At 44.4% G+C, this 25,546-nt stretch overlaps 1 protein-coding gene across 3 annotated transcripts in view; it reads right to left on the minus strand.

Annotated features, from left to right (window-relative positions):
• Positions 1-25,546, minus strand: part of LIG1 (DNA ligase 1) — a 452,209-nt gene that overhangs the window by 144,323 nt on the left and 282,340 nt on the right. For all 3 annotated transcript variants that reach the window (XM_078654820.1, XM_078654821.1, XM_078654822.1), the window contains 2 exons: positions 15,985-16,080; positions 531-641 (listed from right to left, as the gene is read on the minus strand). In XM_078654820.1, the coding sequence (XP_078510946.1) occupies positions 531-641; positions 15,985-16,080 (207 nt within the window). The remainder of the gene's footprint in view (positions 1-530; positions 642-15,984; positions 16,081-25,546) is intronic.

Genomic DNA, 25,546 nt, shown 5'->3' on the forward strand with positions numbered 1-25,546 from the left:
GGTGGTGTGTTACATTTGGCAAACACACTCTGGCCAGCACGTGTTACAGTAGAGGGCCTGTTTCCACGCGCACAATCACTGGAAACTAGATTGGGGCGACCAGTGGTGCATGGCAGGGACACCCCTGTAGCAGAGAGAGCACAATCTGTAAAAATGCCATGATAGCCACTGCGGAGACTCGTGAAGTCGAAACTTTTCTTCTCGCTCTCTCCCTTCCTCCCTCCCTCTCTCTTTTTCAGGCTAAGTTACGAACCTAGCTCTCCTTACAATATACTATGCTCCTGCTCATAGAAGAGCTGATCTGTGCATGAACGCTGGTTGCGAGGTCTGTGCCGCTTCACAGATGAGGTACTTAAAATCTCTGTGCTTTAATCATCCCTCCACTCGTTTAGCAACAACACAGATCACTATCTCCAAGATCTCGAACAGCTGCCCAACTCAACCGAATTCTGCCCCACTCGTACCCCCATTCCCCAAAAAAGCCTAGAAAGCAGGAAAGGTGCAGCAGAAGGGTGGGCACTAGTACAAACCTTCCTCTTGCGTGTGGTGAGGACCTGGAAGGGCTGGATCTGTTTCTTTTCAGCATCCCAGGCCACCGCCTCCGTGTCTAGGATGCAGGAGGTCACAGTGTCTTTTTTGCACTAAGTGGAAAAAGGAAGATCGCCAATATGCATAAGAATCTACAGAACATTATTCATTTATTTCGCCAATTTCTTTTTTATTCTTAAGAACATCAAGTGGTGCAGCTGACTGGGAGATGTTTACAAGGTGTGAAACTGCTTACCTGCAACCTCCATCTTGATCCATTGTTTGGAAGCAAAAGGCATTAAAAACTTCAATCTGAAACTAGTCACCTCCTTCCTGCCAGACGGGGAAAATATAATCAACATTGACGCCTTTTCTTCGAAGTCTTTCGGTCTGCCCTGTGGGGTTATGAAGGACTCTTCACTTAGTCCCACCCTTTTATTATTGTTTATTTTGCAGATCTAGCTCCTATGGTCCAATCCTTTGGATTCACTCTTACATCATACGCGGAAGACACACAAATTGTGTTATCAGCCACTAAAAATACATATGACACCAGCCTCCGCATTCATAACTGCATGAAATACATCTATGATTGGATGAACAAGCACCGTCTTAAGCTCAATGCCAGGAAGACCGATGTGATCATGCTCGGCACTAATCCCAATTTCTGGTCTGCTATGTGCCGGCCTGCAGATATGGGACCCCTTCCTGTTCCCACCAGGAAAGTCAAAAGGCTGGGGGTCATCATAGGTGATCACCTACTTTTAGGCAATCAAGTTAATACAGTGGTCTCCTCCTCCTATAAGATCTTGAAAATGGTAAAAGAAAAATCTCATCTTTCTGCCTATCTCAGTTAGGAAGTCAGTGGTATCCACCTTAGTATTATCAAAAATAGATTAACCTAACAACCTCTACCTTGGTCTGCAAGCCCAATATTTGAACAAATTGCAGGTTCTCCGGAATTCTGCAGCCAGACATCTACTGGAGATACCCAGGCATCATTCAGTTTCCGCCGCACTCAAAGATCCCCACTGGCTGAAGGTCAAAAATAGAATTAAATTTAAGGCCCTCTGTTTGACCTATAAAGCACAACATGATTCTGAGCCCAACTTTGAGGGAAACCTTTAGTTGGTACACCCCAACTAGAAACCTAAGATCATCAGGCATGCGGAGAATAAACTCCATTAGATTTTAAAAAAATCGAAATGGGGTGACAGCAGCTTTGCGATCAGAGTAGGTACATCCTGGAACCTCCTGCCATTCACAATAAGATCTGCCCCTTCCTTGCTTCAGTTTCAGAAATGTCTGAAAACCTGGCTTTTCAATCAGTAGGCTCTATTACTCTGTTCACTGTCTCTTACAGAATAAGCGCAAAGACACCTTCGGGTCTGTGCCACGATTTATAAATTGGGTAACATAACATGGCTTGCCGGCACGAGTGCTTGCTAGGGTCGACCTGCTTATAAAATATCCTAGGGCTAGGGGGACAAAAGAGGGGTAGATCTAACTAAAATAATTTTGGAGTGGTGCGGGCACTCCAACGATGCTTGTGCTCCTGGATTTTGTCTGCGGCTAACAAAACAGTCTCCCATGATACTCTAGTAGGCAGGCTGTATGACACTGCGGGATATGGCAAAGCCCTTCAATGGTTCACGTCTTCTTGAAAGATCATACCCAAACGATTTAGAACCAATTTCAAGTCTCGTACCATTCTTGTTGACAAAGGGGTACCACAGGGCTCCTCATAAAGCCCCACCTTATTTAAAATCTATGTTGCCCCTTTGGCAAAGATGGTCAAAGCACACAGCTGCAAGATAATATCTTACGGCAATGTCACTCGATTGGCCATCTCTTAAGGTCAGGACCTGGACGGGGTTAAACCTAATTTTTCTGATTGTATGAGGAAAAAAGCACTTTGAGTATTCAGTAACTGCCTACAACTGAACGTAGAGAAAACAAATACTGCTGTTCGGTTAGCTCAGCATCTGTGGGCCTCGGACTGGTGGCCGTCTGAGCTGGGGCTAGTCCGGTCCCCAAAACAAGCAGTAAAAAAATCTCAATTCTAAAATAAGACCTTATTCTATTTATGAAGGAATATGTCTTGACAGTTTTTTTAGTACTCAGTCCGGGCAGCTGCAGTGCCTTGACACAGGTGACTGATGATAACAGCCCACTACTTCCTCAGAGGTATGAGATTTTATCACAAAGAGCTGACAATTATGGTGTGACCTGAACAAGGTTTCTACTGAGCATGACTCAGTGAGCTGAAAGTTCGCCATTGACAAATATGGTGTTTTGGAGGTCATGAGTTTGAATCCTGGCAGACTTAGTCTCACATCGTTTCAAGCCCTGAATTCTTCAGGGCTTGAAGGACGAAACGTTATGGCGACTGTGTTGGTGTGGTTTTTAAAAGAAGATAACGAATAAAGAATCGTTGCACAAAGAAGATAACTAATAAAGAATCATTGAACAAAGAAACTTTTCTCCTATGCATTTGTTGCATGCATGGTTTTCAGCTGTTATGTACACTTGTGTTGTTTAAAGGACAAGAACATATGTTCAAATATAGATACATTCTATTTGATGTAATTATTGAATCCTGGGTGCTGAACCACCAATAATGCATGTTTGTGGAACTTGCTCTGCTACTATGCACTTCTTGAAAAAAGCATTTCCTTGGCTTCCGCCAACTTCTACAAAAACCTTAGAACAAATAAGATTAGGAGTTGCTTGCACTATGAAAATGCTTTACTGGTAGCAGCCAACGAGTATCCATTATCTAAACTGCAGGTAGTACACTGCAGCCAGACTGGTTTGTATTCTCCCACTCGGTCCTCCATCTGCTCCTATTTTTTATTTTTTGCAATGGCTGCCAATCAGGAAATGGGTGATTTTTAAGCTATGCTGTCTCATCCATAAGTCTCTGAATCGTAACCATCCACCCTACCTGCAAAGTAGGCTCAGCTATTACAGCAAAGTCAGATTGCTGAGATCTAAAGACAAAGCTTTACTTCAGATTCCGCTAATCTGTGCTTCAAGATTCGGCAGGAGGCCTTATTCTTTCCGTGCCATCCCTATACTGGAACACACATCCCCTGCAAATCCACGCATGCACGGAGATTGGTAAGTTTAAAAAAAGTAAAAACGCAGCGGTTTTATTTAGTTTGCTTGCCTCAAGCCAGCTTAGTGCCGAGATTCTTCTTTGGGTATAATTCATTGCACTATACTGAGTGATGCTAACATAACATAAAATAGGATTCTGACATTTTATTTATTTATTTTGAAAGTTTTATATAGCGCGAACAAGATCCTTGCGGATATCAGAGCGCTATACAATAAGTAAAGTTCTTTATACATCAAATACATGCAAATCAAGGCACGTTTAAATAACATGTTGTAAGAGCAAAGTGGTAAGGTACAACACAAAAACTATCCTGTTGCGTAAAGTAAAGGGAATATATAATTTCTAGGTTGCTTAGAAGGTCCCTTGTCATGATAAGGGTTAGTACTTCAGGTACGATTGGTCTCGGTTTTCTATAGACCATACTTAGGTGAATTTGGCCATGAGAATCGATTTTACTTCCTTTTTGAAAGGAGCAATGGAGGGGTTAAGTCTGGTTTCTGGGGTTAAGGCATTCCAGATTCTGGGCGCCATCCCAGAGAAGGATCGGTTATATGTTTTCTTCTTGTTGAATCTTTGCGGTTTCAGTAGTAGGTTTTCCGCACTTCTTGGAGATCTGATCCCACCAGAGATCTGGGTGCTTTGTGGTGCATGGCTTTATGAGTCATACACGCTATTTTCAAGTGAATTCTGGCTTCCAGAGCTAGCCAATTCAAGGATTGTAGATCTGGGAACTTCTTTTAGAACCAGAGATGAGTCTCGCTGCAGCATTGATTGAAGCTCTTAACGGTTACCTTAGAGCTTTGGGTAGGCCACAAAGAGACAGTTCCGTACTCCACTCTAGGTATAACTAGAGCTTGTATTGCCTTCTTGAAGTCATTGAATGGCAGGAAGGGTTTCAGTTTCCTTAGTGTGTTTATCTGGAAGTTTGCTCCATTTGTAGCATTACTGATGTGTTTTAGCATATTGAGGTTACTGTCAAGAGTTATTCCTAATGATTTTGCTAATGATTTTGCTGAGTCCACGATGGTTGGTTGAAAGTTGAGTGCTGTAAGATGTTTAATCCAGTCTTGCATTGCGGGGACTTGGGCAGGTGGAGCTATTGGAAGGAATTCGGGTTTTAGGGAATTCAATTTTAGGTGGGTTTCTGCCAGCCAAGTCTTGGTATTCCTAAGCGTTGTATTGAGCAGTTTGATGTCTTCTAAGGTGTTGATCTTAAGGTATAGTTGTGTGTCGTCAGCGTACATTTGATATTGCACGTTAGATGCATGACGAATTTCGGTGAGTGGTTCCATGAAAAGATTAAACAATGTCGGGAATAGTGAGGAGCCTTGCGGGACTCCAAGAGTTACTGGGACGGGTTTGGACAGGGAGTTGTTGACCTTGAACTGTTGTGTACAATTTTCGAGAAATGAGGTAAACCAATTTAGCACGGACCCTGATAATCCCATTCTAAGTTTCAGAAGATTTATCAGGTTCTCATGTTTGACCGTATCAAAGACTGAGGAGAGGTCTAACAGGATGAGAAAGCAGGTTCAATTTTGATCAAGGATTTGCAAGGCGTCGTCAATTATATGTGTCTTGGCTGATTCAGTGCTGTGACCTGCTCGAATGCCTGATTGGTCTTTGTTAAGAAGGTCAAAGTGATCAATATGCTTTGTCAGTTGGAGGTGAACACATTTTTCCAATAGTTTGTCCAAGGTAGGAATATTGGAAATAGGGCGATAGTTATTTAGGTCCGTAGGGTTGGCCGTGGGCTTCTTTAGAATGGGTGATACCTGACCAACTTGGAGGGTGTCCGGGATGCAACCTTGTTGAAGTGAACTGTTTATGATCTTGGTCCAGAGAAGCAGAAGCAATGGAGTTAAGTCTTTAACAGCGTTTGAGGAGAGAGGATCGGTGAAGTGATTGGCAGGGTTAAGGACACGGAGTAATTTGCCTATGACCCATTTAAAAACGGAGACATCAAACATCCTGACAACAGCATTCTAGTCCTCTCTTCATCCAACCCAGTCTGCAGTTGTCAGAGATCGCCAGCTCTCTGTTCTACAGCACATCACCATCAAGTGCAACCTCACTGCACAGTACCTACCATCGGAACCTAGCTGCTCTCTGCCATAATCAGACAGAGCAACCTAACCATCCCTGCAGGCTGACCAACTGAAAGACTTCCTCCCTACAGACTCTATTGAACAGCTACACATTCTTTCAATCAGGCACCATGCCTGCCACTCCAAATCCTTTTCAATCACAAGTCCTCAAACTACTTGCCCTCTAAGCCAGTGTTCAAACCAGCCTCTCCTTTCCACGTTCCTTTTTCTGTGGCCCCTGTCCTGTTCAGCCTTCTTAAAAACACAGCTACCGTCCTGTTTAAGACTGTTCTTCAAATAACTGACCACCTATTGTCGAATACAATCTAACTTCTATTAACGCCACCTGAGCAACAAAAAACAGCAAGACAGAGTAGATAAACCTAGAAAACCACTACTGAGTGCACCTTCCTGTAACAATCAGAGAGGCAGGACGATCTTACGCCTATTGCCATGTAAGAGTTTACATCAGAAAAATCTAAACCAGTTAAGTAGGTTATTCTTCTAGAAGGCAGTCCATAGTGCGTATTCCCCTCTTCAGCAGGATACCCCAACAGAGGCGGCTAGAGCAGCACAAATGGACAAACCTTACATTGTAGCATTACTCAAAATAGCTTTAAGTACTCCGGGCCTCCAGATAATGCTTAGAACAGGAATGGAATGAACCTCAAGTAGCTGCGGACAGAGTTCAGGGTCACTGCCATGAAGGGAGTAGAGGTGGCTACTCAGTGCAAAACACACATTCCTCTGGGAGGGTCTTTCCTAGCAAAGCCACAGTAAAGCACAATCCATCTAGAAAGTCTGCTCTTTCTTGCACTGGACACCTACAAAAGTAGTAATTCAAAATATACTAATTTGTACATTCAACAAAAACAGTCAAGGCCATTGAGGGTAGAAGCAGCGTAAAGGCTCCTCTTGCTTTGAAGGATTTGCCAGCAGAAAGGAACAAAAGAGGCATGTGTTACAAATTACATTCCAAAACGCCTTTGGGAGAAATGAAGCCCAAATTCACAAAACCTCCTAGTCCAGGAAAAACAAAGTCAAGGAAGGATAAACGCAGGAGTACCTGCAGCCTGCACGTCAACGTAATGGTCACTAAAACATTATTAGCCTTAAACGCTTGCAGAAACATGTGACCAAAAGGAGCACCATCAGGGATGTGGCAACCAAAATACGGAATCAAAGGCAAGAGGGAATAAACACTGCAGGTAATGTAACATTTTGTAAGCATTCAGAAAGCAGAGTCTCTGCAGGGTCGTGAAGTGCAAACCTCGCCCTAGGAAACAGGACTGCCAACAATGAGACTAATATTCAATAAGGAACAAAGCGATAAATCCGGAACATGGGTATTCAATTATAAAATGGATCTATAACACAGCCTGAACCTCTTATCCTGCAATCAAAAGTTCATAGCTTGTAGTGTTGCAGATTCACATGCTATGCACACTCCTGCCACTTAGGGCTGCACTTGGATGTTTGCAACTTGTTCTGGTAACAAAATGTCTTGTAACCTCTGTCTCCCCCCTACTCCCTTAGCCCACAATGCGCCAGGACAAAGACACCACCTCAGATTGGAGAGCGTATGCAAACCTACTGCATTAAAATATATGACCAGGGAGACAGAGGCAATATGGCGACCGTGTGGGTGCGCAGCAGGTCGCTCCCCTCTATCTACTCCCTTCACCAAAGGGAATGCCACACTATTGTAATCTTTGGGATTGAATGTTCTCCGTTGTACAACTCAGGAGAACTAAGGGAGTGGCCGTATTAGCAAAGAGAAAGACCATTATCAATGGCCACAAGGCTTTAGATAAGTATAGGAGATGGCAGAGTGTAAATATTGTACAGGACCATTTATGCCCTGCTCGATATATGCACTTGTCTTGGATGACCCAGCGCTGCTTAATTTCTTAGCAATAGAGCTACCAACTTGCACAGCCCGTATACAGTATGTAGGGACTTTAATCTGAATGGCTCTAAGCACTGCTTGGTTGTTTGCAGTGCTCGTCAAGGGTCTCAAAGCTACGCTGTGAGAAGGGAGACAGTGCATCTAGCTTGACTCAGACTGTGACAGTTAGTACTGGCTGAGACAAGAATCATCTTAAGATCAAGCAGGCAACTGTGCAGGTAAACTTATAGACTCTTAACCTGATAAAAACCGGCCTGATAGCACGGGCAGGAGTAAGACTACGGTAGACCGCCTAGGCAGCTCTGGAAAGAAACCTCCACTTGTGGCGGTTGCAGAGCCAGGTGATGCATGTACTCCCTATACTACCCCACAACCCGAAATTACTGAATTCTCCCAATCAAAATGTACAACTAATCTCCGGGGACAAATTTTTTTTTGTACAGTTGGCCCCACACTTTCGGCCGGTGGTGGAGGAGGAGTGGGAGCTCGGCTCGCTTCCCCCAGACTGGAGACACTTGGAGGTGGTGGTGTTCCTCAAGACGGGTAGACCTCCAGAGCAGCACACCTCATATCGTCCCATCTCCCTTCTGAATGTGGAGGTGAAGGTATTAGCCAAGGCACTGGACAACCGGCTTCTGCCACATATCACCACATTACTACACCCAGACCAGGCAGGGTTCATGCCTCAGAGGACGACCCGTCACAACATCAGACGCGCACACATGGCAGTGGCGGCCAGTGGGCAGGTGGGGGAGCCGGCGGCGCTTTTACTGGCCAACATGGATATAGCCTTTGATTCCCAGGGCTGGGTATATTTATTTTCCCTCTTGCGGAAACTTAATCTCGGCCCGAGATTCTTCGCCTATCTATTGCTACTATATACTGATCTGACGGCGTCGGTGCGGGTGGGGCTTGCTCTCCATTTGGCGGGGTACGCGACAGGGTTGTCCCTCTTTTGCGCTTGCCATGGAGCCGCTGGCAGCGTGGGTGCGCATTGATGCCCAGCTTCGGGGGTTTGAGTGGGCTCCGGGTCTCTCCGACAGGATAGCACTGTACGCAGACGATGTCCTGTTTTTCCTTACGGCTCTGGACAGATAGAGCCGGGGTTACTGCGCATACTGCAGATCTTTGGGGAGACCTCAGGACTGTATATGAACCCACACAAATCGACACTGTGGGTCCTGGGGGGCCTCTCTGTTTGTTCTCTCCCTTCTAATCCTTTCTTTTCTTCTTCAAAAGGCCAGGCGGGACAGCTAGGTATCTTGGCTTTGGGCTGGTTTTCTGTTTTCTTTCTCTCTTTGCTAGTGGAAGTGCAGTGGGGGGGGGGGCATCTCATCAGTTGCCACTACACAAACCTTGGGTGTTCTTACTACGCTCATTAGATGAAGAGGGGGTGGGGGACAGGAGGGCGGTTCTAGAGGGTGGTGGTTGGGGGACAGGATTCTAATACAGAGGAAAAGCAGCAAGTATGCCCATTGAATGCAAAGTGTGAAAAAATGGTGGGGGGGAGGAATGCAAAAAATGTTGGGTTAAAGGTATGGCCAGGTCACGTCAGTCAAGCTATACAAATAGTGGTAGTAGTTGGGATACTTTTTCGATGACCTATTATGGAAAATTAAGCATGTAGGCTGTGTTTTGTGTGTGGTGGATGGCTAAGTTGTGTATCGCGACAGTTAACATTTGCAGGCTAAATGATATGGCCAAAAGAAGAAGGATTCAAGAGGACTTAAAATTCTTAAAAGCAGATATTTTTTATCTACAAGAAACCCATATCGCCTGGTGTGATAGAGCCCTATTGCAATCTTTGGGATTGAATGTTCTCTGTTGTACAACTAAGGAGAACTAAGGGGGGGGGGCGTATTAGCAATAGGGAAGACGATCATCAATGGCCATAAGGTCATGGATAAGTATGGGAGTTGGTAGAGTGTAAATATTGCAAGGGGTCATTTACACTCTGCTCGATACATGCACAGGTCTTGGATGACCCAGCTCTGCTTAATTTCTTAGCAATAGAGCTACCAACTTGGCTGGCCCGTATACAGTATGTGGGGACTTTAATCTGAATGGCTCTAGAGGAGGGCAAGGAGAAAAGGCGGGGCACTATACGGGACGTAAAGTGCTGTCTTTTAGATCCTTTAAGCATCTCTGAAATTAAATCAGGCTAGTAGATATTTGGGTCGAATTGGAATTGCCCGATGCTGGTTACACTTAATACTTTGCCTCTCATGGCACATTGCAAGATTGGATTATTTTTGGTGTCGCCATCACTGGTTAAGGAGTCACGGATAGAGAGCTCTATCCGAGATTGATGTAGGACAAGAACCCTCTTGTTTTAGAGCTACCTCTCGAGGGATTGGGATGGGTTCCCAGAAGATGGTCTTTTGAGAAGAGTCTCTTGTAAGATCCGTAATATGTAAGATATATGGAGGGGTGGATCCCAGAAGTTTCTTTTAACTTAACCCCCTTAGTCTGGGATGCCTTTAAGGCTGGCATAAGAGTGGAATCCCTTAGGTTTAGTATTGCTAAACAGAGCCACTCTCAACTTCAGATCAAAGAACTTTATCAAAAGCTAGGGGAAGCAGAGGCAGACTTCGTTGTAGCCGTTTAGCTGGGCAAGCGCTATACCCCGTGCTGAATCACAGCCATAATTAGGTCACACTAATAAATTTACGGCTAAGAAGATGGCCGGGAAATTTGTGGCTAGAACGCAACAGTGCTATGAATATAATGAATGGGTAGGGTGGGTGTTAGCTGTCAGGATGAGGCAAAAACAGGCCACATTAATGAAATTAGGAATGGGTAAGGTAGAGTTATGACAGATCCGATGAGGTTAGAGAAACTTTTCGAGCATATTACATCAATTTATATAAAGCTTGTCTCAAGGACTTGGAGCAGCATTTGGTTCCAATAATATCTAATAAAGTAACCCAGGTGGAGCGGTCCTTGTTCTGGGAGGAATTGCCTTTTGAAGAAATCCAGCTAGCCATTTAGGACCTCCCTTCAGGGAAGTCGGTAGGAACAGATTCAATTCCCTTCGAATTTAAGACTTTTTTCATTAGAACTTTTACGTGAGCGGTCGGAGATATTCTGGCAGGTTAAAAATGGAGAGCATCCCCCAGACTCGTAGGCGACAGCCAATGTAATAGTTTTTTTTTTTAAAGAAAGGAAAGGAGGCTCTTGATCTAGGAGCCTATTGACCAATCACACTGTTAGACACCAAACTCTACTCTAATATCTTGGCAAATAGGCTGGGTAGCATTATACATAGATATGTATTGGTTAGGCAGCAGGAGTTTATTCCAGGCAGGGGGACCGTGGATCATGTGCAACGTGTAATTGCAATGGTTGTTGCAACCAAAAATGTAGAAGAACCCACGGGGGTCGCCCTGTTGGATGCAGAGTAGGCATTCAACAGGGTATCTTGGGAGGATCTGTGGAAAGTTATGGGGGCAGTTTATTAAAGTAATGTACTCCAACCCAGTAGCTCGACTTCAGCATATGGGGCATGAATCCCAGCCCTTCTATTCAGAAAGTGGAACCCTGCCTCTCCCTTGCTATGTGCTTTATATATAGAACCCATTCTTTGTAGACTGGAAGCCTCCATTGAGGTCATACCGATTCGTTTGCATGGATGGATACGAAAACATTGGCTTCTGCAGACGATGTTGCAATAGTCACAAGAGATCCAGATAATGCTCTCCATGTTATTGAAATGATAACGGAGTAATTTGGGGCTTACTCCGGGTAAGTCACGGAGACTTACCCGGAGTAAGCGATTGACGCAAGCCCTTGTCCTTTTTCGGAACCAGGAAGTAGTGGGAGTAGCAACCACGACCTACTTCTAGCGTCGGAACACACTTGATGGCCCCCTTGGCCAAGAGGGCCGCAACTTCTTGCGGGAGGAGTGCCAAGTGAGCCACAGACATGCGGTGGTACTGAGGTGGCATGGCTGGAGGGGTAGTCTCGAAGGGGAGGGAGTAGCCCCGTCAGACTATCTGCAGAACCCACCTGTCCGAAGTGATGGTGCGCCAGTGGGGGAGGTGAAGGTGAATCCTGCCACCCACTGGCCTGTGGTGGGCCTGAAAAACCAAACTAGGACGGTTTGGAGGCAGTGGTTGCAGGGGAGGTGGTGGAATGACCCGCCCGCAAGCCCCGTGACCCACCTCTGCGGGTCACGCAGCTATGCGGAGACAGGTGCTGCGCAGGCTGTGGCTCTGAAACGAACGTGTTTGGGCGCCAGTTCCTTGGCCACGAAAGGAGCGAAAAGCAGAAGCGGAAGGAGTGCGCGTGGTTGAAAGGCCCAAGGACTTGGCCGTAGGCCGTGAGTCCTTAAAACGCTCCAACGCACTATTAAGTGCCATCAAAGGGCATGTCCATCAGAGTGTTCTGGACATCCCCAGCCAAGATTCCTCAGGAGTCTTGTGCATGAGTTTCAATCCAATTTATTGAAGCTTATTCACTGTAACAATAGAACATCAGCCCAGCCAACAAGTTTCGTCATTGTGTTAATAAAATTCTAATGTTGCACCGAATGAAGAGTTGTCAAATAAGAACAATGTCCGGAAATAGTGCAAGATAATGAGTTTTAAGACGGCATAGTACTCCCTTGTTTGTTCGAGTCACAGTCCCAAACAAGACGGTTTACTGTTACAATGAATAAACTTCAATGAAGTGGACTGAAACTCATGCACAAGACTCTTGATGAATTTGATTGGATATTTAATCTTTACCATTTGATTATAGAGCTTTGCTAGGATCTTGTTATGCTGCTGTTGACTGAGCCAAATTGATTATAGAATATTATGCTCCTTTTCACTTTTTTGAATACCTTTAAGGAACTTCTTCACAATAGTGCCCTTTAATAAAGATGGTTGGTCTGCTGCCGCAAAGACCAAGCAGAAAGGTAATCCTTGAGAGTACCCAAAGTGCAGCCCTTCTGGGCAAAGATAAAAGAAGAATCTCAGCCGGAGCAGTAAAAAGAGGATCAACAGACTTTTCTGTAAGATATAGTTCACATTTGTTCCACCGGCAGGCGTACACAGTCTTGGTGGAGGGATGCGTGGCTGCCAGAAAAACATGGCAGATTTCAGGAGAAAGGTTGAAAGCTGTGAACTGTTGTGCTCAATCTCCACGTAAGAAGGTGTAGAGTTGACAGGTTTGGGAAGAGGAGGACCCTGCTGCGACAGAAGATACTTCAGAAGAGGCAGCCTGATCGGAGGATCAATGCTCATGCTGAGAAGTTCGGGATACTAGACTCTCCGTGCCCAGACCGGAGCCACTAGGACGACTTGGGCCCAGTCGTTCCTGATCTTCTTGAGAACTCTGGGTAGGAGAGGTAAGGGCGGAAAGGCGCACAGGATGCCTGACCTCTAGTTGAGACTAAAAGTGTCTCCGAGTGAGAGCTGCCTTTGAAACTCCAGCACGCAAATCTACGGACATTGTGTGTTCGACGAAAGCGAATAGATCTAACCAAGGTCTCCCCACTGCTGAAAAAGACATTCAACCACCACTAGCTGAGATGCCATTCGTGATTCGCAAGGCAATGATGGCTGAGTTCATCTACTCTGGCGTTCAGTGACCCCACCAGGTGTTGAACCACCAGGGATGTGGCCTGCTGTTCCAGCCATTTCCAGAGACAGAGGGCTTCTTGGCAAAGGGTCCATGACCCCCATCCCTCCTTGTTGGTCAGTGGTGTTTTGCCGAAAACAGTTAGATCAGACTCCCCTTGGTGGCAGGTAGAAAGACTTTCAATGCCAATCAGATCGCTCGGACCTCCAGCATGTTAATGTGGAGTCTGGATTTCACCGTAGACCACCACAGTCCTCTGATCTTTACCTCTCCCAGATGGCCACGCCATCCCAGGAATGACATCTGTCACTACAGTAAGATCTGGTTGGGGAAGGGAGAGTGGTCTGCCTCTGACCCAATTGCTGTTCGTAAGCCACCACTGCAGATCCCTTGCAGTTCACTCCGAAATCTGTTATGTTATGTTGGCACCAGAATCTGCATCAATCCACATAGTTCCAGCGCTGTGTTTGATTCGTGGATATATGTGGGGCAAACGTTGTGGTCAGGAGCATCATCGTTGGATGAGACTGCAGTGGCACAACCGGCGTTGGTCCGAATCACTTATCAGATCCATGGGTGTCTGTCAGAGCAGAGGCTAGAGCAGTAGAACCCAAAGGGGCCCTCTCTGACCCCCCCTAGGCGCATAGGCGCACCGCTCAAATACGTGGTACATGGCCACGTAAAATTTGTTCACCTGAGCAGGGGACGGAGTTGGCCCCTGGCAACTATTCAGGAACCGTGCCTCTGATGACTATGCTGTTTCGTCATGTCAGCAGGCAGACTAGTTAAAGTCGAGACATGCTTCGACTTCTTTTGTTTCTTATGCTTCTTCCCAGAGTATCCAGACGACCTGGAGTGACAGGAAGACCACTTGGGTCTTCTGGAGCGGTTCTCCGACCTCCCTCTCAATCGGGACCGAGATCTCCTAGGAGGCTTGTTACACCTGCCAGGCCGTTAGCAGCTTCAAGGACCGCTCTCTTAAAGCCTTTGGCGCCATGGCCCAGCAGTCTAAAGACATTTCGTGGTCGCATCTAAGACACTACAGATGCACAAGATGTGGGTCCGTAATAGACATGGCGCAATGACCAGCACCACACAGATTAAAAACAGTCTTCCTCGAAGATATCACCTCGACGTGCCAGGAGGAAGAAATTCCTCGTAAGAGACCCACAAAACGTTGAAAAAAGTCTGTCAAAAAGCAACAGAGAGGTAGTTCTTTCTCCGGATTAGAGCTAACTGGTTGTGAAAGAAAAGAAAGGACGTCAGCACACCAAGGTAATACCTATATAGGTGCGCTAGCCACTTCCAGCGCGGCCAGCGATGCTACACAGAGACGATCGACAAACTACCGGCGTGCAGCGGTATTGCTCAAAGAAAAATCTTCTGGATCCAGTCTGACACCTGGGAAATTCAAAGATAATGATTCTTCGGCTAGATGTCGCTATCAGATTGGAGAGATCGAGGAATAAGTTCATGCAGGGAAGCGGTTCTGGCCAGTTTTGTACCAATTGACATTGGGTTGCATTGTACAATGGTGAAATTCTTGGGAAAAGTGATGCAGCCAAGGAGTCTGCGGAAGCAGGGGAGACTGGAACAATTCAAAGAACATAGTACCTAAACTAGATCTTATATTACGCATTTGTACTTTAATCTTTATTTGTGCTGCTGTACTTAATGGCCACACTTGCATTTTTAATTTCCTTTAAAATTTCTATAATGCCCATTGCACTGAATGTTGAAGATATACCCAAAAGCTGCCCAAAACCCGTCCCAGATTTTACAATGAGCAATGGCTCTTAACCCTCCAAACATTCTCTCATTTTAAACACCTACACAAGCACTTTAATTATCAATAACTTCTATTGAACTGACCTTTAAATTTCTACTTAAAAATGTGCCCACCTCTCTCCCCGATTCTATCATGAGCACTCGTATTTAAAGGTCCTTAATGCAGTTTGTATTTAGTCTTCTGCACTTGCATCATAGCATTTATATAGATTGCAGTAACCTCCAGAGGAGGTTAGGGAATCTAATCTTGGGGAAGGCTGAGCATTTTTAAGTGAGACTGTCCAAGCCTAAGGAAGGTCTATTAGAATTAACTGCTCTGGCCAACTTATATGTCGTATTGGGCACTAGAATCACCTCAACAGTACATTTGCCACTGGTAACTTACATGGTCTAACTACATCCAGTATGCTGTATGGGTGGGGGCGGGGGGTAGGAATTATGGGATGCACCAGTATTTCAATGATATTGCACTAACTACTGATGACGCCTCTGCATTAGGCAGGATGCCTTTCAACCTACCAGTATTGGATCAAATGATTTTACAGATGAAATGTTTTATATTTTTATGGCGACTGTTTAAATGTGTAGATCTTATGAGCTTAGTATTTTTCAACTGTACTATATTGGAATGTTTTTATTAATTATGCAATAAAAGATGTACTTACTTATAACAATGCACACTTTTCTGAGACCATCACAGAGTTTTCCCCCAAACAACACCTTCAGATGTGCTGGTACTTGAAAAATTTCGCCTCCACAACGTGGTTGGTAAAGAGCAGCCTCAGATTAACATTTTGATTCTTGTACATAGTTTTGAAGTAGATCTTGCCTTGGAGATATAAAGAGCCATGCCCAGGATCTTCTCCACTGCCTTATCGCTCACATTTTGTAAAGTGTTTCTCTGACTTTTTCGCAAAATCCAAGTATCTAAAAGTCACACAGCACCCTTACAACATCTATATAGGGACAGCAATCCCTACCTTTGGAATTCTTGCAATGATATCTGGATACTTTGTAGTGTTGTTTTCCTGATTCCTGCTGTAGATATGCACATCGCCATTCTCCAAGATATGTATCTAGAATTTAAAAAAATCGGAGAAATAAAACAGAAAAGCATAGTCTGACCACTAGCTAAACTGTTCCAAAGTATGAAAGCAATGGAAATTAAATGTTCTTTAAATTAAGAGATGTCAATTGTTCAAAAAGCATTATCACAGATGTATGACTGGACTGTTTACATACTAAGACCATACATTGAACACTTTTAGGAATTAATACTGAACCACAGATTAAGAAAATATGTGCAGTACCAGTGTGCCACAAATGATCCCTGATCCTTGTACCATCTAGTAACTGAACTAAATAGCACAGGGGCACAGCTGTTAGTGTAGATCTGTCCTCCAATATAATATAATGCACCCTGCCTTAGGGTTACAAGGCCTGCTGTGGGGGTGACTTACGTTTACTATATGCAGTGACTTTGGCATGGCACACAGTGAGTGGGCCCTGTCGTGCTTTCACTTATGGTTTGCACCACGACAAGCAGTATGCAATGGCATCCTGCATGCAATTTGTAGGGGCATCCTTTAGGGTGGCATAATAAATGCTGCAGCCAGAGGGACCCTCTAGAGTAGCCAGGCCCTAGTTACCAGCGGTAACACTTACTAGCGGTGCTAAAATGTGTGACAATTGTATTACAATTAGACCATTTTACCTTGTTTTTAGAGAAAGAGCACTGACACTGGGGCCTGATTAGCAGGGACCCAGCGCACACGAGTCAAAAAACATCAGTATCAGTGGCAAAAAGTGGGGGCAACCATGTTAAAAAGGAGCACTTTCCTAGTCTGTAAATTAATTAATTGGTTAGCACCCCTTATAGGTATCTCCTAGAAAGTGTTGATATCATCTACAAGAGATATTCTTGCTGGAGGAAAATTTGTTAAAGTTGTTGAATATAGACTTGAAGAAGATGTAGTATGATGAGACTATGAGGATGTCGATCTTGATGTAGAAGATATTCTCGGTCTTGGGCATGAACGTCTGAGATCTTGGACGATGACGATAGTGGAATCTTGACGTAGACCTATGGCTGCGAGGTCTGGTAGCGAGATCTAGGATGCCTTTGTGTAGGTGATACTGGTATGTGTCTGGTGGCAGAGAAGGAGCGGTGTTGTGTTTCGTTTTTGATTCCGAATGAATTTCCCGATTCATGCCCTTATATAGGTACAATTTACATTGCCCTTATATAGGCATAGAAATCCAGCCCTTATTAAGGCTTTCCTCATGCTCACCACTACAGGCATGGCTACTTTCATCCGTTTATCTACATCACAAGGAGTTCTTCGAAAACCAGACTCAAGCCTTTAGGACTTCCCCTTGCTCGGATATTGATTTCTCCAAGAACTCATTTATTATGCATGAACATCTATTCCTTAGGGGTTCATTCAGGACGTTCTTATGCTTGACTTTTACGTCCATACTGGCATTCCTAAACACCTTCAAGGTATAAATATGCCTTCACTTGCTATGGCAAGGCACGGTGTGGTTCGAATACCTACTTGCACGCGGCTCGCCACAGCAAGTCCAGAAGGAAGACAAGTCCCCAACTGATGCACTGACCAGACGCGGCCATCCTCCTCGCCGAGAATCCAGCTCCATTGTTTCTGACCCTTGCGAGTGTTAGAGAACGAGTCCTGGGAAAGCGATACCAACCTCTCTCATTCTAAGGAATGGAGCCGATTAGAAGCTAGAGAAACTTTTTGCAACTCTTGGCATAACTAAACCAGACTAAGACAGCACCTACTTCTTCCCTCGTACTAGACTTAGGTTAGGTACACAGGGGTAGGATTATTTTAGAAGCACCGGATGAGTATTTTAGTCTGTGTTCTTTATGTATTTTAACGAATATGTCATAGCTACAAGACATGCTATTACAGTATTATTTTATCTTACTGCTAACGCTGTACATTTGATACTTCGCATTCTGTCTTACGATTGTAGCAGTTCATATCTCTTGCATGAGAAATAAGACTTTTCAATAAACCCTTTTTATTGAAACGCCCATCTCTCTATTTCTGTGCAACTCTGTAGAAAAGAAGCATGCACGACTGAGTAAAACAGTTATCTATTGTTTCCACGACTCTGGAGCTATTGTTCCATCTCTAAGGGAAACAAAGTTGTCATGTTTATGCGGTTGTCAGAAACTAATCCCTCGTTCATTCGAGAAGTTGCTAGTGACCTCTGAGTTAGCGGGAACACACAAGTAATTAAGTTTAATGTACTCGATAGAGACATACTGACCTCATGTTCTAGGTCAAATCTATAGTGTATATTATTCCAATGCGCAGAGCCTATCAGGAATATAGGAACTACACTACAGTGGCTGGTGGTATTGGCAGTAAAAGTACCGCTAAAATTACTGATTGAGAATGAGGCGGCGTAGGAAGAGGTCGAGGAGACTAATGTGGAGGAGGAGTGGATTCCATTGTAGTCCGAGGAGGTGTTGGCAAAGTCAGCCTCGATGGAGAATAGGCTCAGGGGTCCTCAGTCAGACTCTGATTGAAGTCTGCACACTTTCATCTGTGAAAGCAACTCTATTGTCTTACTCAGAGAAGCTGTATGTTCGCCCAATGTGGAACCATGTCTCGACATTGTATGGTTTCTAGACATCAATGTACCTTTTAACATCTCTGTCCTTCTCAATGTCCTATGTGTTATTGATATCGAACCAGCTCCTGCCGGGGAACAAGTAGGTGCTGTACCTCTTCTCGACAAAGTCCCATACGAACTGGAGTGTTCTCTTTCACCAGAACATTTAGATTTTCCTCTGCAGGAGTCCTCGGAGCGTGATATAGAGGCACTGGTACAGGAAACTGTCTCTCCTCGCCCTTCAGAAGTCTCTCCAGCCAGGGATCTTGCCTTCTGGTGTGCTCCACGTGGGCGTGCAGGTGAATCTTTGCTCTCCTTCAAAGTGCGCATGGAGAGGGTCTTGCAATGGAGACGCATCTTTGAATCATGAGAGTCAGGGAAACATACGATACAGAACCTGTACCAAGTCGGTTTTACTCTTTGTTATGCCACATTCGAGGCAGTTCTCAAAAAGAATTGACATTTTGAGAAAAATCGGATATATTTGTCAGAAAAATATTTTAAAATACTCTATGCCCTGAAGGATGTCGAGTGAATCACTTTGTAAGTTTTTTTTTCTAAGTTTTTTCATCTGAAGCATTATAAAGACAGACCTCTGCTCAAATATCTTGAATGCCACACATGCATCAGAAGGAGTTAGAAAAAAGAACTGAGTAAACTACCACCTGCAGGATATGATGGGACACTGGAGGTCAAGGTGCACTTTTCTAGGTTTTCAATCCTGCAGCCTGTACAGTCACATTGCCATATATTTCCCCTTATCTTACTTTAAAAAGAAGTAAAAAGAATTTGTGAGGGACATTTTTAATAAGGTCACTTTTTAATCTTTCTAATGACTTTTAAAGGCATTAGGGCCACATGTATCAAAGTCAGGATTTGCGAATCCTAAATAGCGAATCTTAAGAAATCGCTATTTAGGATTCGCAAATCCCTATGCATGTATGACTCGCAAAAAAAATTGTGATTTCTACGAATTCCTTAATTGCGACTCGCAAATTGCAAATCACAATTAAGGAATTGCTTCCAATTAACTCCTATGGGCCTAGAGACCCATAGGAATGAATGAGAATTGCATGCGCAATTTGCGGGTACCAAATAGGTACTCACAAATTGCGCATGCACTTTCAAGGGTGCCAAAAGGACACCCTGTTGCACTCCTGAAATTTAGATGTTACCACATGTTGCGCACATACATGACCCAAGGGCATGTGTGTGTAACATGAAACTTTGAAAAATGCACTTTAGTGCATTTTTCAAAGTTTTTGCAAATTACCATCAAGTTCAAATTGATGGTAATTTGCGATCCCTAATTGCAAATTTGCAATTTGTAATCGCATCATGCATTGCATTTAGGGAATAATACCGGTCGCAAAGGGGCAGATTCTGCGAATCTGTCAGTTTGTGATCAGTATTTTCAATGATGCATGTGCCCCTAATCCTTTTTACTTCCAAATTTTTAAATAATTTAATACAATTGACAATATAGCCTGTTTTAAGGCTGGAAATTTAACATTTGTGTTACATGAATCCTGGCCTTTCTGAAGTAAGGAGAAGTCAATGTAAACTTGTAGGAAGCTGGCTCTGTATATACTATACCAAAGTGAGGTATAGTGTGCACAGAGTCCAGTGGAACCCCAAAGGTAGGTAGAGGTAAAATTAGATAGAACCATATTCTCTATTTGTGGTAGTGTGGACGAGCAGTAATGCAGTATCAGAGGACAGTGTTACGCATTTGTTGTACACACAGTCAGCAAATGAATTCACACACTCAAAGACTAAACTTCACACCAATTGTTTTTGTATAAAAATAGTATTTTAGTTATTTTATTTCTGGAAGCAAACAAGCCTGGCCAAAATACAGAAGAGGGACCCTGTGAACCTACTGTCCAATAGGCAAAGGGAGCCACCCATCAGGGAGGAAAGATTAAATAAACATGAAAGGGAGCTTCCCCAAAGTGAAAGGAATTAATCGGTGAGAATCAACCAAAAACACCCACAGAAAGGCTGAAATATTTTGAAATTTTTATTTTGAGTCAATAAATTTGTAATAACATTATTTAGACCCTATTTAATAACGGTCAGCTTCTTAGAGTACAAAAATTCTTTGAATGAATGAAGCTTAAATAAGCATCAGCCCAAAATACAGATAGAACAATAAAAACATGACACTTCATTCTTTCATTCTAACAGTCATTCACACACACTCATTCAAACAGACCAGTTATTCACTATCAATCACAACATCAAAGAACGTCATGCGATGGGAAAAAGGCGCCGACGCGTGTTTCGGAAACACAAAGTTATTTCAGAAGATCCTTCATCAGGGCGCATGTGTTTAATCCATAGATGAGGCGGTTCATAGCCTCAGTTGTGGGCTGAAAAAGCAAATCTCTGAGTATGCTGTAGCTGACCAATCCTGGAAATTAATCTGTTATTTAAAACACTCCCAATTGTGAATGATGTAGGTTCACAGGCAGTGGTGTTCCTACCATCTGGTAAAGATGATGAAATTGTCGACTCGAAAGATTCAATGGACGTTTTCTGTTCAGACCAGGTGGTTTGTAGGCTCGTCGGAATGATTGGGCAGACTGGAAAGTTCAGCTGTTCCCCTCCTGTTTCTTAGGTAGCTGTGGATACGATAGATTAGGAACGGTATAAAGTGGGTCCCATGGTCTGGGAGGTCCGGGGAATCCTAGTAATAAAAGCGAGGAAGTCTGTTCCGGATGATGCGTGGCAGTATACGGGAGGAGCAGAGGGATGGAACTTGATGGGCTGCTTTCCTAGTTTTAAAACGCTGTGTCCTGGTCTCGCAAAAAGCACAGAGTCGAAATGGATGCAAAAACAATCTGTCTCCACGCGTGTCCGAATTTGAAGTAGAAATCGAATCCGGAGACGCACGGAGACAGACTGTTTTTGGATCCATGTCGACTCTGGGCTTTCTGCGAGACCAGGACACAGCGTTTTAAAACTAGGAAAGCAGCCCATCAAGTTCCATCCCTCTGCTCTTCCCGTATACTGCCACGCATCATCAGGAACAGATTTCCTCGCTTTTATTACTAGGATTCCCCGGAACTCCCAGACCATGGGACCCACTTTATACCGTTCCTAATCTATCGTATCCACAGCTACCTAAGAAACAGGAGGGGAACAGCTGAACTTTCCAGTCTGCCCAATCATTCCGACGAGCCTACAAACCACCTGGTCTGAACAGAAAACGTCCATTGAATCCTTCGAGTCGACAATTTCATCATCTTTACCAGATGGTAGGAACACCACTGCCTGTGAACCTACATCATTCACAATTGGGAGTGTTTTAAATAACAGATTAATTTCCAGGATTGGTCAGCTACAGCATACTCCGAGATTTGCTTTTTCAGCCCACAACTGAGACTATGAACCGCCTCATCTATGGATTAAACATATGCGCCCTGATGAAGGATCTTCTGAAATAACTTTGTGTTTCCGAAACGCGCGTCGGCGCCTTTTTCCCATCGCATGACGTTCTTTGATGTTGTGATTGATAGTGAATAACTGGTCTGTTTGAATGAGTGTGTGTGAATGACTGTTAAAATGAAAGAATGAAGTGTCATGTTTTTATTGTTCTATCTGTATTTTGGGCTGATGCTTATTTAAGCTTCATTCATTCAAAGAATTTTTGTACTCTAAGAAGCTGACCTTTATTAAATAGGGTCTAAATAATGTTATTACAAATGATTGACTCAAAATAAAATTTTCAAAATATTTCAGCCTTTCTGTGGGTGTTTTTGGTTGATTCTCACTGATTAATTACTTTCACTTTGGGGAAGCCCCCTTTCATGTTTATTTAGTTTAACCAAACAAGTCTGGCACAGGTAAGCAATAAATACTTTACAGTAGTAAATGCTGATTGTAAAACAGTTCAATTGCAATGGTAAATGTACTATGGGTTGACCTACAGTATTGTTTCAGAGAAATGCAATTACTTGTAAATACAATACATAGACTTGAATGGGGTTTTCAATAAAATAGCAGGTAAGTTACTTTTGGATTACTTTACTTACTCGGTGCAGTATGCCTAAATGCAGTACTGGGACATTTCCTGTGAACAGGTGAGTAAAAAAGTTTTTGTTAAAATCGGCTGGTCAGAGGTCGCTGGATCTCAGGACAGGAGCGCCGGGGTGACCTCCTCGTGGTGTTTGCCCCCTCGAGCTTGGGCCGTGGCCGGCAGGTGCAGAATGGGGCGGATTCGCGGTTTCTGGCTGCTGCCAGAGGTTGCAGCTGAACAAATCCTGTGTTCACGGGAGAAGCAGTCTTTGGAAGTGAAGGCAGGCAGGTCCTCCGGGGTTTTTGAGGTTGCTGGCTGCAGGACACAGGGATTTCACAGGAGTAGGTTCGAGGGGGAGACAGGCTGGGGCCAAGTCAGTGAGTGTCTTTCTCTTGTTAGCTGCTGCACGGCAGTTCGGTCCTTCTTTTCTTCTTGTCTGGATCTGAGGAAGCAAGGTTCAGCGGTGCCCCAAAATACTAGATTTAGGGGAGGTACAGGTAGGTAAAAGGCAGGGGAAAATGGTTCCCTTCCCTAGAGTGGGTACACCCCCTATTATGCCACCCTCCAGTGGGAGGGGGGCATGTGCCTGTCCCTGGTTGGCAGAGTCCCCCCATCTTCAAGATAGCATGGACTGAGAGCTGTGCTTCACTTCGCCTCCCCCACCTGAGGGGTGGAGTTAGCAGAGGTGGGCACACCTCCCTTCCTCACTTGTTTTTCCCGCCGGTTCTCCCGCCCAAGGTGGGGTGTCAGAACCAGTGGGGACCAGTTGCTGAAAGCAGCAATTGGCCCGGGGAAGCTCACAAAGGCGGCAAGCCTTTGAAGCTTGCCCTTCATAAACCCTGCCCATCCTGGGGGAGGAGGCTTGGCACCTCATCCCAGGATGTGCATTGTTTCAGGCCCCAGAGAGCAGCAGGCTCTCGACCCAGGGGTTCAGAAACATGCCAGGTCGTGGCAGCTGAAAGTAGCCACTCAGCCTGGACACTAGTGGTGGGTTAGTTTCCAGGGGCATCTATAAGTTGCCCTCTGTGTGCATTTTTCAATAAATCCCACACTGACATAAGTGTGGGTTTAATGTGCTGAGAAGTTTGATACCAAACCTTTTAGTTTTCAGTGTAGCCATTATGGTGCTGTGGAGTTCGTAGTGACAAACTCCCACAACCATATACTCTTAATGACAGCACTGCACTTACAATGTCTAAGAATGACCTTAGACACTGTAGGGGTACAGGGCTCATGCACCTGTACCCTCACCACTGGTATAGTGCACCCAGCTAGTGGGGTGACTGACCTATGCAATGGCAGTGGGTTGTAGGCAGGGCACACAGATGTATGCCATGTCGACTCTTCACTTTGTTTTGCACCAAGACACGCAGGCTGCAAAGTCAGTGTTATGGTACAGGACCCCTAAGGGTGGCACAATAAGTGCGGCAGCCCTTAGAAGCCTTCTCTGGTCACAGTGCCCTGGGTACCTGTGGTACCATTTACCAGGCACTGACCTGTCGCCAGAGATGCTAATTGAGTTAGTTTTGGGGAAAGAACACGGGCCCTGGGAACCCGATTGGTAGGGACCCATGGCACACCAAGTAAAAGTGCATCAGTAGTCTGGCAAAAAGTAGAGGGGTTACTGCAGCTGAAACTCACTTTCTTACAAAACTGCTCCAGGGTCCACCGCAGTGTAGGAGACTATTCAGTGCTTATGATTTTAATGGCGATCCCCTGAGAGAAAGTTTTATCTATGCTGGGCCACTGTCACAATGTTTAAGTTGGTGACGGTTGGCCAGCCAAGCATGTCGGACCATATTCTGGCACATTATACTACTTTTCCAAGAAGGGTCTGACGGTATGACCAGGCAAAATCCAGGATCAGATTAATTTTGGGAATCTCAGGGTTTGGCTATAAAAATCAAATAGAAAACATTGTTTGTCCACAGAAGTTAGAGGGAGGTCAAAATTATTTGCTGCTCTTTCCAGGAGGGCATTAAATCAGGCACTGTCTTCTAAAAGCAGCTCAGAAACCTTCAGAGGTCAATACGAAAAAGTTAAAGGCTAAAAAGCTAATCCTACCATCGATAAGGTAGTCACTGCCGTTGACAGATGCACTTGACGGGGATCGCTGTCAGAGAGATGATGTCACCACAAGGACTATGGTGCTAGAGTCATCTGGTGAGGACTCCTTATGAATGGGATAAATACAATACATGCATTGATCATGAGGATCATCAGTGTAGATCTTTTGTTCGTAGACTGAGAACTCGCCTTTCTTAGTATAGTGGCAGTTGACGGGCCCCAGGGGCCAGTGTCAAGGAGCAAATCTTAGAAATCTCCTGAAAACAGCTCACAGTTTGAAGAACACTGAAGATAGGGCTGGCTGCAGTCCAGGGACGATGAAGTAAAGATTAAAAAGTAACAGACTAGAGTAGAGCTCTTATCAGGGACTCCCTCACATAGGACCTGCAGTAGAGACTTATGGTGGCCTCTAAGATGAAAAGGAGAGCTCAGTTTTTCAAACTCATCGGCTGAAGTTTGGGTTGTTTCAAATGTGGTGGATGTGCTACTAAACAATGTTTTGTTAAGGTCATTTTGACACAATTTACTGTTATTTATAATTACAGAGGATTACTAGCCTGATGATCGGGAATGATTAAAGCGACTAACTATATCATTTAACACTAGAGAACCAAACCATCACCAAACATCCTAACAAACAACCGAGGCACTCTGCAGTTTAATAGCAAAGCAGAATGTTTAGTTTTGTAGGTTTGAAACCTCATCCGCCACCTGTTAAAAAAAGATGTCATTGCTTCTTATATTCTTTTAAAGGAATTGGACCATATTGAATGAGCAAGCAGAATTAATGGTGTTTGTTATGG

This window comes from Lissotriton helveticus, chromosome 7 (assembly GCF_964261635.1).
Source record: "Lissotriton helveticus chromosome 7, aLisHel1.1, whole genome shotgun sequence".
In the NCBI taxonomy this organism is placed as follows: domain Eukaryota; kingdom Metazoa; phylum Chordata; class Amphibia; order Caudata; family Salamandridae; genus Lissotriton; species Lissotriton helveticus.